Source organism: Rousettus aegyptiacus, unplaced genomic scaffold (assembly GCF_014176215.1).
Source record: "Rousettus aegyptiacus isolate mRouAeg1 unplaced genomic scaffold, mRouAeg1.p scaffold_m13_p_1, whole genome shotgun sequence".
Taxonomy (NCBI): Eukaryota; Metazoa; Chordata; class Mammalia; order Chiroptera; family Pteropodidae; genus Rousettus; species Rousettus aegyptiacus.
Window position 1 is genome coordinate 12,341,173 of NW_023416284.1, and position 18,891 is coordinate 12,360,063.

Here is an 18,891-nt window from a genome sequence, read left to right on the forward strand (position 1 = left end):
CCTTAAAATATAAAATGATTTTTAAACCTTATTCATTAAATAATCGGGTTCGCTATGTCTAGAAACATCATTTACCATCCACATAAGAATTAAAAAGCAAATGAACTGGAGCTTGTATTTAAAAAAGAAACAGATGGCTGCCATTACGGGGAGCAGAAAAGATTCAGTGAGGGTGACAGCTACTTCTACTTGAGGATATACTAGAAACTTTTAAATGTAAGCTACAGTTCAGCAGCTTTAAAATTTCATGTTTATTCATATTTTTCAAAATATATGTACATAAAAAAAGGAAGATTTACAACAGGAAAGATTGCCTTCCATGCAACACAAATTCCAATGAACTCATGATGGGATCACACATAATTATGAATCTTATTCAAGCCAATCTTCTCAAGTCCATTTCCCAGCCACACTTTAGGCTGCAGATGGGATCCCAGGAGACAATGCAAGTGGAATGAATGAAACAAACATCTTTTGCTTCTGGCAGCACTCAAAGAGCCAGAAAATGCACACCAAAAAGTTTAAGACAGTTAAAATGTCAAGTGCCACAGGGAGGATAAATGATAACCAGAAATCAGTATTTCTCAAGTAGAAAGCCAGTACTATTTAACACAACTTCACGATACTAAAACAAATACAAAGAAGAGGTTAGGTAGTCGGGCTTAATTTCCTTTTTTCCTTTTCACTTTTTTTTTAAATATCTCAAAAAAGGAAGCCACTTGATAGCAAAAGTGCTGTGGAAAGAGAGGGGAGAAGAACCCACAGATAATCTGGAATCTAGTTTATTTTCGTAAATTGTATGTTTTTCCATTTAACATTCCTACATTAGCAATGATGTAACTCTCCAACATTTCTTCATTAAAAAAAAGGCAAACAAGAAGTGATAACTCATGCTCCAAATATTAAAAAATATATTTAAACATTTGGTCAAGGAGATTTTATATGTTTTGATTTTTGCTAACACAGATGACACCAGAAATCACAAATTCGGTATATTCTTATATTTCCCCTTCAGTCAAAAACGAAGCTGTGGAGAGAACTTGTGCTTGCTGTTAAGGGAATGCAATGCCCTGGGCCAGTGAAAAATACTGGAAGTGATCAATGTGAAAAGTGGCCCGAAGGAGTTGTTCATCTTCAGAATCTAACGAGATCATATTTTTGGCTTGCTCCCAAAGCTACGACGTCTCTGCATTTATAGTTAGAGAGAAAGGGTTAGTGGAGTGGTTTTATAAATAAGGTTAATTATTATAGCTATAATTGAAGTCTCCAGGCAGAAGGCTTTACAATTCAGTCAGTGCCTCCTTTTTACTTCCAGCATCTGACCAACATCCTGTTCTTGATGCTTTCTACAAATATAAAAATCTTTGCAACTGTTTAGATAAAACCAGAAGGGGAAAAAAAAGCTAAGGCTGATCATAAACAAACAACAAATAAACAAAAAGAGGGTTGGAGTGGAGGGAAAAAAATGGACACGTATAGTATAGATTATACAGTTCAGACAAGTCCAGAATTATCGCAGAAAATAAAATGACCGAGGGAAGGGGCAGACACCAAGAACAGTGCCAAAAGCTAACGAATGCCTAAACTGGTTTATTTATATTCCCTCCTCACAATGTTCTGAGGGGAAGGAAAAAATATAATTTTAAAAGCATCAAAACTAAAACAAATGCACACTGACCTTATAAAATAAGATTTTTAAATTTCATCATGATACCCTTATTTCCCTATAAAATTTACTTTTTTGCTTTGAAAGATTTCTTCATGGTAGATTTGCCCTTGCCAGGCAATTTCACTTCCTTTCTCACACTGGCCGCAGGCTTCTTTGAAGAGCCACCACTAGGTTTCTTGATGACGGAGGGTGAGGGTCTAGCTTTCTTGGCAGGAGTTTTGGCCTTAGGGGAAGCTTTCTTGGGCAGGGGCCTAGCTTTCCCCCGCTGGGCAGCTGGGACTTTCGGTAGAGGCTTGGACCCTCTTTGCTTCATGGATGCAGCCTTCCCTGATGACTTGGCTGGGGTTTTCTTTTGTAACCTGTGAGAACCAAAGAGCAAAGGTGGTCACTTAGCAATTGAGGATTTACTAAAATTGTATAAAATTCAACCAATTCATAGACGTCTACACATAATTTCATGTTTTCCTTAAGAAAACAGGAAATTATTTTTCTTTGAATAACAAAACTATGGATATGTACAGCTCTGACCAAAGAGGAAATTACATATTCATGTTTTATTTCATAAACAGAGTCCCTGAATTTTCAAGAAGATAAGTTCGAATGTTATATAAAGAACTTGAGAAGGATCCTGAGTTTAAACTTTTCAAAGCCTCTCCCATTACTGCCGTTTTCAGCTCTTAATTTTTTTCATACATCATCCACACCTCTTAGGTGGAGGCTCTTCATCCTCAGAGTCTTCTTCTGATGAGTCATCTTCATCTTCATCTTCATCTTCATCTTTAGAATCATCTGGCTCTTTCTTTGGAAATAGAACTCCTGGGCTATAAAAAGAGAGAGAGAGAAAAAAAAAAGATCAGGTATAAGGAAAGTGCCATGCAGAAGGAAACTAATGTGAACCTAACACTCTTCTATGAACATTCCCACTTCCCTCAGCTCCCCCAAAAAATGTCAAGTGGGGTTACAAATATCAAGATATAATTTAACCTATTTTGAAAACACGTCCAAAGTATAACAAATCTATGAAAGTTCCAGCTCATACCTCATTCCTTTTCTCTTCCATTTAATAAAAATGATTCTTAATCATTTAACGCTTTATGTGTATGACTTTAACAATTAAAGTTTAATGTTTGAAAAATGCAAATATGCATTCAACCAAGTAACACTTATGCTTGTATACAAAGAACAAGAAAACTACACTATATATTCCTGCTAACACAGGGTTTTAGTGGTACGTGTCATGACACCTTACTAGAAATGAAAATATAAAAAGGCTATAGTATGGGTGCATAGAATAATACTTGGCCCATAGGAGCTGCTCAATTATTTTTTCGATTCAATGAATAAGGCATGTATAAGATGGGTTTTCAAGTAAACGTCTCTGACTCTACAGTATGAAGAAAGCAGATCAGGATTCCTAGAAGCAGCCAATGCTTTCCCTACTTGGTGCTGGGCAATTGAAACATATATATACCTCTAATAATCTTCCTGTCATTATCAATTATTTAATAAAAAAGGAATGAATGTCAAAATGACTGGCCAAGAATTCAATACTGAGGAATTCAACGCTTAATTCCAGGAACATGTAGCTAACAATAAGCTCCAAAATTACTCTGCTCTTACATGAAAACTTTTTGCTTGAAAATCATAGTCTTATGTTTTTATGTAGTCTTTATTTTCATGTACATCCAGTTATATGTAACAGTAATAAGGATAAAATAAGTTAAGCCAAGCTTGTAACTCAGAATCATATTTTAAATTTATAAAGGCCAATATGGGCTAGGTGTTTACCTGGGGTAATACGGAAAACAGAGCTGGAAGGTGCCACTGAATCCTTTACCAGAGATCTGTTCCATCCACCCATTCTTTTCGCATTTCTGCAGGGTTTTCTTTAGCAAATGCACTAAACAAAAATTCAAATATGAAGAAAGTTATTTAATATTCAAATCTGGTAATTCAACTACAGTCAGTTACACATCAATTAAATGTCTTATCATATATAGGAACTAACATGTACTGAGTGAATCCTTTGTGGTAAGGGGGATTAACTAATTCACTAAACAGTTATTAAGTGCCCATAAATTTGGCAGGAGTAAAATTATAATGGCAAAAGTCTTTAGAGACCATTGAGTTAAATACCTCAGTGCATGGAAAAGGAAACTGGAGCCCAGAGTGGTTAGAGACTTGCCCTAGAGTTGCATATAAATAGCTGACCTAAGACTAAATCTCTATTTCCATTCATTTAAACATCTTGAGTACCTAAAAGAATAGATAATCACCTAGGAGAGTATCTATAACCAGAACTAATTTCTCATGAATCAACACAGAGTACCAGAATACCATGGCTCCTAAAGGCCTCATTAATTCTCATCTTTCATACAAAGACACATCAAAAATGTATTTTATGATTCAGTATCCAAAAAATAGCTGTAAAATCAGAGAAACTGAAAAGGTTAATAACCAAATTCATCTTCTCTCACATTTGACCAAAAGAAAAAATCAGGAAAAAGTCTAGAAAGATCAATTTGCACAATTAAACATAGTACATATATCTTAAGAAAGGAAGGAAAGACAAAAAACACCAGTTTTCGTAGTGAAGAAAACAATCAGAAAGCTTTCTTTCACAACGTTAATACACACATATTGCATTATGTTAAAAGTTAATACTTCAAAATTACCTTTTTATTTAAAACAATATATTCTAGTTTGCATTTTGTTACTTAACTTCCATATTTTTCATCCTACACCAGTGTGCCTATTCTAGCAGTTTACTGAGAAAATATACACTCTCACTGCTACTCTGTGTGTGATAATGCTGCTAAGGCAAGATTCTTGATCTCAAAATCATCACCTGACAAGGTAAATATACTTTACTAAAAGAAGTATTTTCTGTTACAGAGCTTAAGTAAGAAATAACCTAAGGAGTTAAGTATTTTAAACTACTGGCTTGGTTTCAAGGTGAAATTAGATATTTTGGAGAACATTCAGAAATAGGCAAGAAGATATACATGAGAGGTGTTTTGAACCTAGAGATGTATTTAAATTATTATCAGAAATATCTTTACAGCAAAGTAAAATCACATTCTGATCTTTAGCACATTGTAAATTAAGGATAAGCCTTGATTATGTCTGTTTTTCTTTTTGTAAATAAGAAACAAAATTTGTAAAATTGTTGTCTCACTGCACCCCCAAAATTGTTCCCTCTTTGTTTACATAGTCAACAATTCATGCTTTGACACTAGTAGCATGATCTCTAGGGATTTTTCATAAAATAACTGCCCTAATCCCAGCACGATGCACACAATTCCGAATCTTACTTTGATAGTTAGAATTGGTCCCTGGGTGGTTCTCCAGGACATACTTCTTCAGAGCAGTGGTGGAGCAGGTCTTCGGCTCATTCATGGCAGCAATGGCAGACAAGATTGCATATTCCATCAGGCTTCCACCAAGCAGGGGTTTCTCCCCTGATTTCTTCAGCTGTTTTCCAAGGAGGAAGAGAAAAGCATCAAGACAACACTCTCCCAAAGCAGGTCAAGACAAGACTCCTCTGCACCAGGTGGGTCGGAGTTCCTGCATTAGCACAGATACGTTTTACAATAAATTGTCAGGTTAGGGACTTTCTCTTCCCGCTTATCAGGTATTCAATCTAACTGAGGAGTCTCAACCCTCTTGTGGATATTTTCTCCTTCCATCTACCCCTCCATCCAACATAAAATAGCAACAGTCAACCTAACCCAAAGAGAGTGACAACTCTACCCCAATTAACAGGTTAACTTGGCAGGCCCCCAACAAATTACGATGCTTTGATTTGAGAATACGTTTTTTTCTGAATCTGAAAAATGTAGTTATAAAAATAATAAATAGCTCTTTTAATCCTGTAAGGAAAACAGCAAAGGAAAACTCTGATAAATATTTAGAGTATCATACTGCAGAAAGTTAAACAGGTACTTCAAGAACAAAAGGATGGAGAACAAAGGTGAGCACCAATAAGCAAAAATTTGGGGATAAAAAGACAAACTCATGTATGGTTCATAACAGCGATTCTCAAAAATTGGTCCATAAACCCCTTGGGGTTCCTGAGACCCTTTCGGAGGCTATGTGAGGTCAAAATTGTTTTCATAATAATATTAAGATGTGATTTGCCGTTTTCACTGTGGTGACACTTGCATTAATGGTGGAAAAGCACTGAAGCATAAAAACTGCTACCTTATCTCAAAGGAAGGAAGAGGCACAAAAACTACATAGTGGTTACTATATTCTTTACTGCTCTGCCCTTGTGGTTTAAAAAGAAAAATATGTTTTCACTTAGGAATGTCCTTGATGAAGGAGTACAAATTATGTTATTAAATCTCAGCCCCAGTGCATGTCTTTTGGGTATTTTATGTGATAAGATAAGGAAGAATGCATCAAGTATGTTGGCTGGATATGGTGCTATGATGGTGGTCTCGAGGAAAAGCACCTGTGATTATTTGAGTTGTGAGCTGAACTAGCTGCATTTTTCATTGAATTCCCTTTTTACCTGAAGGAACAACAGATAAACTACAGTTATTCACACTTATTTATCTATCTGGTAGACATTTCCTTGAAAATGAATTAAGTGCGCCTGTCACTGCAAGGAAAACAACTAACAGTATTTGTTGTCAATGATAAAATTCAAGTTTTCAAAAGAAAATTTATATTGGGAAAATTTGTATCTACCACCATGAAATTCCTCATACCTTTCTGATGAGATCAGGTGATATTAATGCAATTTTTGTTGATTAAATGTGTTGACATTCAAAAATTTGCAAAATTCAGTGAACCACTATTTTCCAAATGATTGTGTTACAAAATTATGCATGGTTACAAGGTTGACTCAAACTTCAAGACAGACAAAAGAATTTTAAGGTAACAGAGTACAAGAAGTTCACTGATATAGTTTCAGGTTCCACATGCCAACTAACCTTTAAGAATTACCACAAAATCAATTAACATAATACATTATATTAATAGAATCAGAAACAAAACCCACACAATCATCTCAAGAAACGAATAAAAAGCATTTGATAAATCTAACAGCTATTCATAATAAAAATGACAACTAGTAACAGAGGGAGCTTTCTCAGCCTGATAACAGGCATCTATGAAAAATCCAAAAAGAAAAATCCATAGCTAACTCAATGGTGAAATACTAACAGACGAGAAAGTCTTCTGCTCTTATTACTGTACTGAAGTTTCTATCCAGTGGAATCAGGAAAGAAAAAAAATATGAAAGACATCCAGATTGGAAAGGAAAAAGTAAAACTGTCTTTATTTGCAGATGACATAATACTACATGTAAAAAAAACCCCTAAGGAATCCACAAAAAATTCTAAGGAACCCACAAAAAACCACTAGAACTAGTAAACGAGTTCTACAAGATTGCAAGATACACGATCAATAGATAAATCAATTGTATTTCTATAGGCAACTAATGAACAATTTGAAAAAGAAAATAAGAAAATGCCATTCACAATAGCATGGAAAAAGAATTAACAAAAGAAATATAAGACTTGTACACTGAAAACAACCAAAACTTGCTGAGAGAAGTTAAACATTTGGATGTAATGTTCAAATGAGAACTCACTGTGGTAAAGATAGTGATTCTCCTCAAACTGATCTATAGGTACACTCCGATCTCTACCAAAATCCCAATTGGCTACAGTCTCCAAGACAATGTGATCCTGGCATAAGAACTCACATATGGCTCAATGGAACAGGAATGAGAGTTCAGAAATAAACCCTGACATTTACGGTCAACTGATTTTTGATAAGGGTGCCAAGGAAATCCAATAAGGATCATCTTTTCCATAAATGGTATTGGGATAATTATATATCCACATGCAATAACAGGAATTTATACCCTATCTCACACCATAATAAAGAAAACTTAATTCCAAATGAATCACAGACCTAAATGTAAGTGCGAAAACTATAAAACTCTTAATTAATAGAAAACAAGGGAGTAAATCTTCGTGACCTCAAGTTAGGCAATGATTTATTAGGACACCAAGAGCAGAGGCAACTTCATCAAAAACAAACACTTTGTGTTTCAAAAGCTATTATTAAGGAAGTGAAAGTAAAGCTACAGGAGAAAATATTTACAAATCATGTAGCTGAGTATCTGATAAGGAACTTTTATCTAGTTATATAACTCTTCTAATGCAATAAAAAGAGAAATAACTTAAAAGAGGCCAAGAAAACTTTTAAATAATAAAAAAATAAAATGAAGCACTAACAAATAAAATTAGACAACGGATTTCAACAGACATTTTACCAAAGATAAAACAAATCTCCATTAAGCACATGAAAAGATAATCAACGTAGGTAGTCATTAGGGAAATGCTAATCAAAACCACAATCAGATGCCACGTTTTAACCACTAGCATGGCTGTAATAAAGACAATAACTAGTGTTAGCAAAGATATGGAGAAACTGGAGCCCTAATACACTGCTGGTGGGAATGTAAAATGATGCAGCCACTTTAGCGGTTTCTTAAAACAAATACACTATATAGTCCAGCAAGTCTACATTCCTAGTTATATACTTAAGTGAAATAAAAACAAAGATCGACAAAGATTTGGATGTAATGTTCAAATGCAACATTAATCATAATAGCTAAAAAGGAGAAGTAACCCAAATGTTCATCAACTCATGAATGAATAAACAAAATGTGTTAGATCCATACAATGAGATAGTGTTTGGTAATAAAAAAGAATGAAAGTGCTGATTCACAATGCAACATGGATACAACTCAGAAATTGTCTGCTAAGTGGAAAAAGCCAGACACAAAAGACCACCTACTGCATAATTCTATTCACATGAAATGTGTAGTAAAGGCAAAAATATACAGAAAGAAAGCAGATTAGTAGCTTGGCTGGGGATAGAAACAGGGAAGACTGCAAATGGGCACAAGGGGTCTTTTTTGGGTGATGGAAATGTTCTAAAAATTTGGATTGTGGTGACGGTTATATAACTCTATAAATTTACTAAAAATCAATGACTTACAAATTCTAACTTAAAGTGAGTATATTTTATGGTATATAAATCATACCTCAATAAAGCTATTTAAAAAACTATCATTTGTTGAGTTTGGGTATAGGATCAAAGAATAATATCCACAACTATTTGAAGATTATCTTAAAATATCCCCTTTTCTGTGTTTCTGTTATGAGCTGGATCAATTTTTTTTCACAGACCTAACCCAAAATATACTGAAACGAATACCAGCTATCTTCTATCAACCTAAAGAATTTGCAAAAATGTAATACAAAGTGCCCTTCTTCTCAAGATTTTTTTTGAGGAAAAATATAGTTCTTTTTCAAATGAATGTTGTTTATGTTAATGTGATGAATTTTTTAGAAATGAGTATTTCATATCTTTTTCAGTTTAAATTTCTCATATGGGTAAATACTGATAGGTATAACCCACATAAATAAAACTTCTTAAGAGTCATCAATAAATTTTTAGAGTATAAACTACTTCTCTACAAATAAGCCTTATTGGCCTCTAACCTGGAATGTTCCAGAAGCTCCTTTGCCAGTTATTTGTTCTAACTGGCCTCTCTCTACTGCTCTCTGCAGAGCATTCTTCAACAGCTGAGGCCTGCAGAGAAAACAAAAAACAATAATAAATATATCAATGAAAGAAAGACTTGAATAGTTACAGGATTATTCCCTTAACTAAAGTTCTGATTTCTATTACATGTAATACTTTGTTAAAATAGATAATAAAGTAATAAATTACAGGCACCCTTAACAAGTTACATTCCTTTTTTCTTCAAGTAAAGCAGCTAAGTCATCACCTGTACACAACCAGTTTCCAAATTGCCAGGGCGCTCCACAAACATATCATTTATTATCATCAGACCACAACAGCAATCAAACTGTGTAATCAAGAAACAAAAGAGCATCTTTAAAGTCCCATCCAAGTCTGGAATTCTGAGCAAAATTCCTAAAAAACTCCTTTTTTAAAAATAATATATACACATTACTAAAAAACAGCTGAGCCACTTTTTACAAACCAGTATCTAAAAGCCAGCCTAATAAAATACAATTCTTTGAGAAAGAAAGTAGGTTGTTTTTAACAGTACCTCTCTGTCTTAAGAGGTTTGCAGTTTTGTTTTGTTTTTTTTTAAAACTAGGTTATGGAAACCAAATGGCAGGCAAGAAATGAACGGCATTTAAAAAACATAAGAACACTGTTGCAAGAGCTGTTCTGTAAGGGACAGGGATCTGAATGGTGGCTGGGGAACCTCAGGTGCAAGGAGGAAACGAGGTGATTAGGGCTTAAAGGGGACTGTGATACGGAACAAGACAGAGTCAAATGGAAAGTTACATATGTAGGCCAGCAACGGGACACCTGAAGAAAGGGTTAATCAGAATCCAAAAGTTTGGTGGTGTGTTTTGCCACACCTTTCGAGAACTACTACAATAGCACCCAAAGAGCAGAATATCATACGCCTCATTTCAAACTGATCAGCTGCTAAGGAGACAGAAAAGATGAGTGGGGCAGGCCAGTGAAGGGCAGAATGATGAAGGCCGAACTATTATAACTTGAGGTACTTTACTGAGCTTCGATTTTTTTTTTTTTTTTGAGAAAAAATTTTGAATCTTTTATCTAACCACCAAGCATTATAGGCTGGGTTGACACTAGACTTTTATTAATTACATCATCCATATGCTTGAGGGAGAACGGAGGGATCCCACATGCTCTAACAGGACGCTCTAACATAGGACTTATACCATTACGTCTTGTACATCCTTGACACTCCGAATGAAGAAACTCCCAATAAAAAACTCCTAATGAAAACATTTCCAAGCCAGTGCTGCTCCATTCAGGATATGACTTATGCCATGACACAAAACATATACACTCACACTCTAACTCATTTATCCCACAGACGTTTACTAAGTATTTATTATGGTTATGCAGGAACACAGACATAGATCTGATCACTAAACTCAAGGACTTTAGGAGATAATGAATACATAATAATTATGGTAGAGAATGACAAGGGCCAGGGTTGAAGTATGCGCACAGAGCTTTGAGAACATAATTAAGGGAGTAATTTAACTGTCACAAATTTTTTCTATTAGTTGCTCTATTAAGTTAGATTGCTTAAAGGCTGATTTCCAAAGGGTGAATCACATAGCTTAAATAAAATACCAAAACCCTCTTTTACCAAATTAAATAACTGGTCTGAAAATAATCTTCCTATCCAAGGTTCAAATGCTTCAGGAATGAGTATTAGTTAAATAAGTTCTCGTAAGGTTTTTGTTTCCTCAGCAACACCAATTATTACATTAGCATATACCTTGTCCCAGGCACGAGTTCTATCACTCAGCGTTCTATCATTCAATCCTACCTTCAGGAAAAATCATACTTACCAACTGCTTCTCAGATTAGCCCTCTCTAATCACTGTCATAACCTTGGTACAAGCTACCATGCATTCCCTTCTGGTTGCTGAGCTGCTGTTGTCATAGTGCACTGCACTAAGAGATCAATATGCCTACAAAGGCCCCCTTGGGTTACATTACTCAACTGAACAGGTGTCAGGTCTAAATGCCTCCACCTGGCTTCAAAGCCTTCCATGACATGGTCCCATCCCTTGTTAGTCTAGATCCAGTCAGATCCAGGCTTCTTTCAATTCCTGAAAAAGAATGCCAACTCCTGCCTCTGAAATTTTTTCATGAAGCTCCTTTCCCTTACTGTTCTCACAAAGCTATCTTTCCCTCCTATGAGGAAAGAATGCTTTCCCCACTCTATCGTCACATCCAAATCCTGTACGTTCTTCTAATAAATCTTCATCTCTTTAACTTACTGTAACTCCCATGCACAGCTCCTTTTCTGAAAAATTCTATAGTCTGTATCACACAATTTTCCACTTACTATGGTGCCAACTAATGTTCTAAAAGATTTACATGTGTGGGACAAACGAGATAATATAGCAACGCCAAGAAATAGGTACTATTACTGCCCATCCTTTACTGAAGAAGAAAAGTTAAGTGATACAGAAAAGTCATTTTTCCAAGGTCACACAACTTGGCAGTAAAAGAATCAGGTTACAAACTTGGGCAGTCTGATTTCAGATTCTGCATTCTTACTATGCCATGCCTGCCCTTTCCAATACAAGACAACCCTAAATAGTAAAAAAAAAAAAAAAAAAAAAAAAAAGCAAGAGGAGTGTAATTTAAAGATGAAATAAAGTTCTGGCCTCACCAGTGAATAGCCTACCCCTGGGTAAGATTTCTATCAGCAAAATTAAAGTAGAAATATATTTTTAAGTATTTTGACATGGCAAATAATGTAAACAAAAGTGTTTTATAAAGGCTGATACAAATTCAAAAGACTTTATTATTAAGCTTTTCAAAAAAGTAGACCAGTTTAATTAGAAAGCAGGGTATAGAAGACAATTGTTGGTGGCCATGTTTTTCAACTGTGGATAAAGTCCATACTGAGAGATAAGAATGAAAGCCATGTACAGAGAACCAAAAATCATGGAGAGCAAATTGCAACTGATAGCATCAAGGATTCTGAGTGTCAGGAATCGAAGAGTTACATCAGTTTCATAGAAATGCATACACAGAATTACGAAGACCAAGAAATTCTTGAAATTACTCAGATGTGAAGGTCTTAAGAATCTTAAGAGCAAAGTATGAAGCATAAAATGAGATCTTGGACAATGTTTATGTTTGGTGCGGGTAGAAAGAAAAAAAAAAGGATATGAAGTTACACCCTACACAAGAATTAGATTTTAAAATTTGATTTATAATGCCATATGGCAAAATTACCCTGGAAGACTTCTGAAGAAACTTCCTAGAGGCCAATGCAAAGTCTCCATGTAAACCCCACATGTCCAATTTTTCTCTAGGTTGCAAAGTCATTGTTATTAAATTGAGGTGACTTATTACATAAAAACTGTCTTGCATGGTCTGATGCGCACATCATGAGAATGATATTGGAACTGAGACTAACTAATAACACTAACACTAGCTGAGCATTTATTACATGCCAGGCACTATTCTAAATGCTTAATGTGTACTAGGAAATTTAAGCCTCCTAATAACCCTATGAGTTATAATCTGTTTATCAATGAGGAAACAGAAACCCAGAGATAACTTATTCAGGGATACAAAGATAAAACTGACAGCAATTTAAACCTAAGGGGACTGGTTCTAGTTTCTGCTTAGCCACATGCTCTATAGCCTCCAGTATATGGAATGAGAAATTCATGTTTACTCGCAGATGCTCCAGGTTATGTTCTTTGGAACTGGAATGGCCAAAGTGCCCATATTCATTCGCTCACTCATTCGACTAGTACTTTTAAAGCATCTACTGCGTGCTAGGTTTGGGGAAACAGAAGCAAAAAATATAAAATGTTGGCCTTCAGCAATCTGACATCATAATAGGGGTAGACAGATTACTTTCTTAAAAAAAAAATTAAAATAAAATTTGTAGTATGTTAGAATGTGATGAGTGTTATAGAACAAATCAAGGCAGAGAAGTAGAATTCTGAAAGCTGGGAAAGGAGAGAAAGATCATGAATGTAAATTAGGTGGTCCTATCAACCAAATGCAATATGTGGGCCATGTCTGAATATTGACTCGAAAAAAACTGTAAAATGTCATTCTGGAGACAAGCCATATGTACGTGGCTTGGGTACTGGATATTAAGAAATGATTTTGTTAGAAATGTTAGTATGATGATTATGTTCCCTATATGATTATGTGTATCTTTAAAATTTCCCAAAACAGATGTTTAAAAAAATAGTAAGGCAGTCAAGGCAGGCATGTGGTGATAACAAGAGTAAAACCCTGAAGGAAATGAAGGAATGAACAAAGTGGATTATGGGGAAAAACATCCAGGCAAAGGGAACAGCACGAATCTGAGGTCAGTGAGGGAGGGAAGAGTTGGAGGAGATTCAGTCAGAGATGCAATAGAAGTGTAATGCCTTGTAGGCTATTTTAAAGACTCCGGCTTTGACTGAGAGGGGGCTGGGAAGCCATTGGAAGTTATGAACAGCAAGGTGGTATGACCTAACTAACATTTTAAAAAAGTCTCATTCTCACTGCTATCTTAATGGACTAAAGGGGAGGGAGAGTGAGAGAAACAGGAAGTTATTGCTCTAATACAGGTGAGAGATGATGGTGGCTTAGAAGACAGTGGTATTAGTGAAGGTAATAAGAGGTCTATTTATGGATATATTTTAAAGACAGAGCTAAAGTAATTGCTTACATATTAGATATAAGTGTGGAATAAAGAGAAGAGACCAGCACAAACCCAAGGTTTTTTGGCTTCAGCAATTAGAAAAATGATGTTGCCATTAACTGAGATGGAGAAGATACAGAAGGTACAGTTGTTTTTTTGGTGAGGACGAGTGGGAAATCCGAAGTTCAGTTTTAAACATGTTAAGTTAGACATACAAGTGGTGATGTTAAATGAGCATCTCTATATGTGAGTGCTGAGTTACAAGGGAGGTATAAGCTAGATTTATATCATCTGTAAATCAGTTGTATATAGGTGCTATTTAAAGCTTTGGGGGTGGAAAGAACTACCAAGTGAATGCGGATAGAAAAACAAGAGGCCTAAGGTCTAAACCTGGGGCACTTTTGTATTAAGGAGTCAGGAGATGGGAAATCAGCAACCCTTAGGAGAACAAGAAAGAATGAGAGTTGAAATTGGAGAAAAACCAGAAAGATGTAGTGTCCTGAAAGGCAAGTCAAGGAAGCATATTAAATAGGTGGGAGTTATTGACTATCAAATGCCAGTGAGAGAACAACAGGTAAATAAGGACTATGAATTGACCACCGAAATTTGCAACATGGAGGTCATCTCTGATACTGAAAGAAGTAATTCAGGGAAAATGGCAAAGGTAATGTGTGACAAAAGTGGGCTTACGGGAAAGTAGGAGAAAAATAGTAGCCAGCAAGAATAGACAACTCACATTTAAAACTGTAGTTTTCTTGCTCTTCTGATTAGGTTTAAGTAAGGCTAAATTTCATGCTAAATTTATGTATGTATGACAGAACTCCACTACAGTATGAGGCAGAGAAAAATCCATATGGTTTCATAGAAGTAAAGGGAGAAAGGTATTTTCTATAATAAGATCACAGGAAGAGGTCTTCAAGTTCATTAGCAAATATGGGTTGACAACCCACCATTACCAGGCAAATTTTGTTTCAACGTAAGATGGCGAGAGGAAATGTTCCCAAAGACCAGACATGGAGTCAAGTTACACAGCTAGCAACAACCTGTCTTGTCTTACGGGAGCAGAGCAGAACCTTAAGGAAAGAAAAAAGTTAGGGAAAGGATCTGGTCTCCAGTCCCCAAAAAAGAATAAGGAGAGATAAAGTTTCCACCTTTAAATGCATCAATTCATTTCTGACCCACAGTTTTATCTATGGATCATACTCAGGACATAAGAAACATAAAAATATCACAGTATTAATTTCAAATTTTATGCTTCTATGATTCCCTTTTCTTTTGCACTATTTCACTAACTCTTCAACTGGGCACTCTGAAGACCACTAAGTGCTCTTCTGAGTATGTGGCTTCTGGGCTGAAACCTCAGCAATTCTTACTGTTTGCCTCAAAAATGCAAGTAAATAAAAGCCATCACAACAAAGATCTCACACAAACATACTCAAAACACAAACTGAATTACAAATTTAAACAAATTAGTATACCTGCATTAATCTACAAATAAGCATGTGATAATCTAAATGATCAGTCTAGACATTAAGTGGTATTTTTTTTTACAAATGAATTACTATCAAAATTTTCTCAAAATTTTGTATCATAGGTTTAGATGATGAAGCTCTTATGCTATTTCTAGTAGAGTATTATATTAGACTTAATTCTCTTTGGTTCTCAGTTAAATACAAAATGAGTACCGACTACCTCAACCCATTAGGATGGCAACTATCAAAAAAACAGAAGGTAGCAAGTGTTGTTGAGGTTATAGAAAAGTCAGAACCTCTGTCCATTGTTGGTGGGAATATAAAATGATACAACCACTGTGAAAGTTTGGTGGTTCCTCAAAAAATTAAAAATAGAATTATATCCGGCAATTCTTCTAGGTATATACCCAAATGCATTGACAGCAGGGTCTCAAAAACCATGTATTAGTACACCAATGTTCACAGCAGCATTATTCACAATAGTTAAAAGGAAAGCAACTCAAATGTTCACTGACAGAGAAATGAATAATCAAATGTAGTACACGTACGTACAAACACACACCCCCACACTAGAATATTATTCTGCCTTAAAAAGGAAATTCTGACAAAACTGGTAACATGAATGAACCTTGAGGATTTTATGCTAAGCGAAATAAGCCAGTCACAAAAAGACAAATACTGTATGACTTTACTCATATGAAGCACTTAGTCAAAATCATAGAGAAAGTAGAATGGTGGTTGCCAGGGACAAGAAGAAAAGAGCACACGGGGATTTCTTGTTTAATGGGCACGCAGCTGCAGCTTTGCAAGATGAAGAGTTCTGGAGATGGATGGGGGTGATGGTAACACATTATCAATATATTTAATACCACTGAACACCTGTACACTTAAAAATAGTAAGATGTTAAATATTATGTGCATTTTACCACAATAAAAAAAATTAGAAAAAAAATGAGCAGCTCAGAGGACATAGAGTTTAATGCCTAATATTCTAGCAGTTGACATCATGAAAAGTTACTCTATCAGGGTCTCATAAAAGTTAACACATAGTTTGAGTTTCAAAAAGAAAATACACATGGAGATAGAAAAAAGAAAACATAATGGGACAAAAAATAAAACCCACAAAAAAGGTTTTTTATTCCTAGTTCAGCCAAAAGTAACCTTTGTTGAATATTTAATCTTTCTTCTTTCTCACAAAAAAGGAGCTAAGGCAATGACAGCATCTGTGGTTTAAAATCTAGCCCAACAGCTCATACCTGATGTCCACTCTAAGTTTAGGATAATACTGAGACACATATTTTCTGATGAGACTGTAGGAAGCTTCTTTAGGTTCACAAAGGCGAGTAAAGGCCAGTGGGAGGATATCTTCCAATTTTACTTGTGGTTCTGGATCTACTACGGAGCTCCTGTTCTGAAATGTAATATTGAAAATTATCATCATTAGAGAATATAGATTTCTGTCCAAATGCTTCCACATTCAACTCCAGAGCTTTTTAAAGTTGACTGCCAAATCAACTAACAACAGAAAATTAGCACTTCTTTTCAAATTCAAACAAATCATAACACAGTTGTATAATGTTATTTGCATGGCAATTTAAGAGTAAAATTTCAGATTGAGTTAAAAATACATATAAAAATAAAAATGAATGGGGTGGCTCCTTAGTGTAGTGGTTAGCACATCTGCTTTACATGCAGAAGGTACTGGGCTCACGCCCCAGGTGGAGTCACAGACAATACCCCGGGTGCCCCAGGCCTCGGGTGCACACCAAGAGACTCCCCACCTTCGGAGATCCAGTTCTTAAGGGGAAATGACAACATCCATAGGTCAGGAGTGGAAGGACTTAAAAAAGGGGGAAAAAATAAAATAAAAAGGAATGGTAGACTTTACTTAAAGGTCTTAATTCAGTCTTAGCCTTCAATAACAAATGAAAAGGATCATGCAGCACCAAAAAGCACTATACAGAAGTTCATTTTGAAAGCATCTGCCAGTTTTATGAAAAAAGTATAAAAATTTTCAGTTGTCAAAACAAAGATGTAGAGAATACTCATTTCAATTACTGACACAGAGGACATAGTAAATATTTATTTCGCTTTATTATTGTACACATACTTTCCATAAATGAAATTATGTACCTTGGGGAGGAGTGTTAGTATTTACAAAAAAAGAGAAGAAAAACTGGCTCTGGGTAGTTGCGGAATCTAATATTAAGTGAAAATGTACTTGTATGATTATTCTTGTTTAAAAGATATTTCACAAAAAGCAGAATAATTCATACAGCAGGCCATAATTTAACATAGAGCAGTGAGGTCCACAGACTCGGGGGTTAGAGTGCTTAGATGTGCACACTGTCTTATCCTACTTACTAGCTGGCAATAATGGGCAAATTACTTGTAACCTCTCTAGGCCTTAGTAGAAAAGATAACTTGGCACAGTGCCTGGCACAAAGATGCTATTTTGAGTAGTGATAATAATATTACAGTGCGCAAACTATGGTACAGACTTCTTACCTTTCTGTTTCTAGATTTCTGTGGGGTTTTTCTTGATTTCTGGACCACCACAAAACTCCCAGAAGCACCTTTTCCTTTTACCTAAAGTAAATTAATTTTAGTTGCAATAACCAATATTTTTATTTTAAATTATTCTGGTATTCATATCTATAACTTTATACCAATCTAAGCAAATTAAAGGGCATAATGATACAAGAACTAATATAAAATGCTATTAAACTATTCAGAAGAAAAAAAATGGATTAGTCAAAAGACATGGGATTGAGTCCTATTTACGTACCCTGAAAACACTCTGAACTTTTGCTTCCTCATCTACAAAACTGGGAGAGATGTTCCTGTGATACCAGATTAAACAATCTACTGTAAGATTAAAAAAAGTTCCATGGAAGGAAGGGAAAAATGAGATAACCTCTATCTTGAAGGAAGGTAGCTCCTTGGCAAAAGTTCATAGCCTAGTTGATTCTCAAGCTATAAGCTTCCCCCAATTTGCCTGTTACAGATTCCTGCACATGGGAAAGGTTATCTAATTATTTTTAGACATTGCATGTGATGATATGTAAGTCTTACCACATATTGCCATAGTTTACAAAGCACTTTCTTAGGACTTTAAAGTTGATTTACGTTAACCAGAGTCCTGTACTTCAGCTTTACCTACACCACTATGAATATAATACAGCTGAAATGTTTTCAGCTTATAAACTGTTGTTTAAGCATCAAACTGAGGGTCAGCCTATAAAGCAAGAGTAAGTCACAAACACTATTTTCATAGAGAAAAACACAAAGCCAGATCATAAACTGTGCTGACATATATTGTAAATCTTTGTTTCTAATTATATTGGTTAGACAATATCTTCTAATCAATAATTATTTTAAAGTCCATTTAAATATCAGTTTTACAACATTTTGAGAAAGCTAAAACAAAAGCACCACACAACAAGAGTCTGTTTTATTCAATGACGGACCTCCAAGCACCTGGCACATAGGAGATACTCTCTATATTTATGGAATTAGGTACC

General features: G+C 35.2%; 1 protein-coding gene across 5 annotated transcripts in view; it reads right to left on the reverse strand.

Annotated features, from left to right (window-relative positions):
- Positions 1–230: 230 nt before the first annotated feature.
- Positions 231–18,891, reverse strand: part of HP1BP3 (heterochromatin protein 1 binding protein 3) — a 31,014-nt gene continuing 12,353 nt past the window's right edge. For 4 of the 5 annotated variants that reach the window (XM_016149201.2, XM_036229558.1, XM_016149203.2 and 1 more), the window contains 7 exons: positions 17,876–17,956; positions 16,624–16,778; positions 9,199–9,289; positions 4,984–5,143; positions 3,458–3,569; positions 2,374–2,490; positions 231–2,028 (listed from right to left, as the gene is read on the reverse strand). In XM_016149201.2, the coding sequence (XP_016004687.1) occupies positions 1,734–2,028; positions 2,374–2,490; positions 3,458–3,569; positions 4,984–5,143; positions 9,199–9,289; positions 16,624–16,778; positions 17,876–17,956 (1,011 nt within the window). In that variant the 3' untranslated portion in view covers positions 231–1,733. Of the gene's footprint in view, positions 2,029–2,373; positions 2,491–3,457; positions 3,570–4,983; positions 5,237–9,198; positions 9,290–16,623; positions 16,779–17,875; positions 17,957–18,891 lie in introns of all 5 variants that reach the window. The other variant, XR_004953634.1, reaches the window with a different exon arrangement.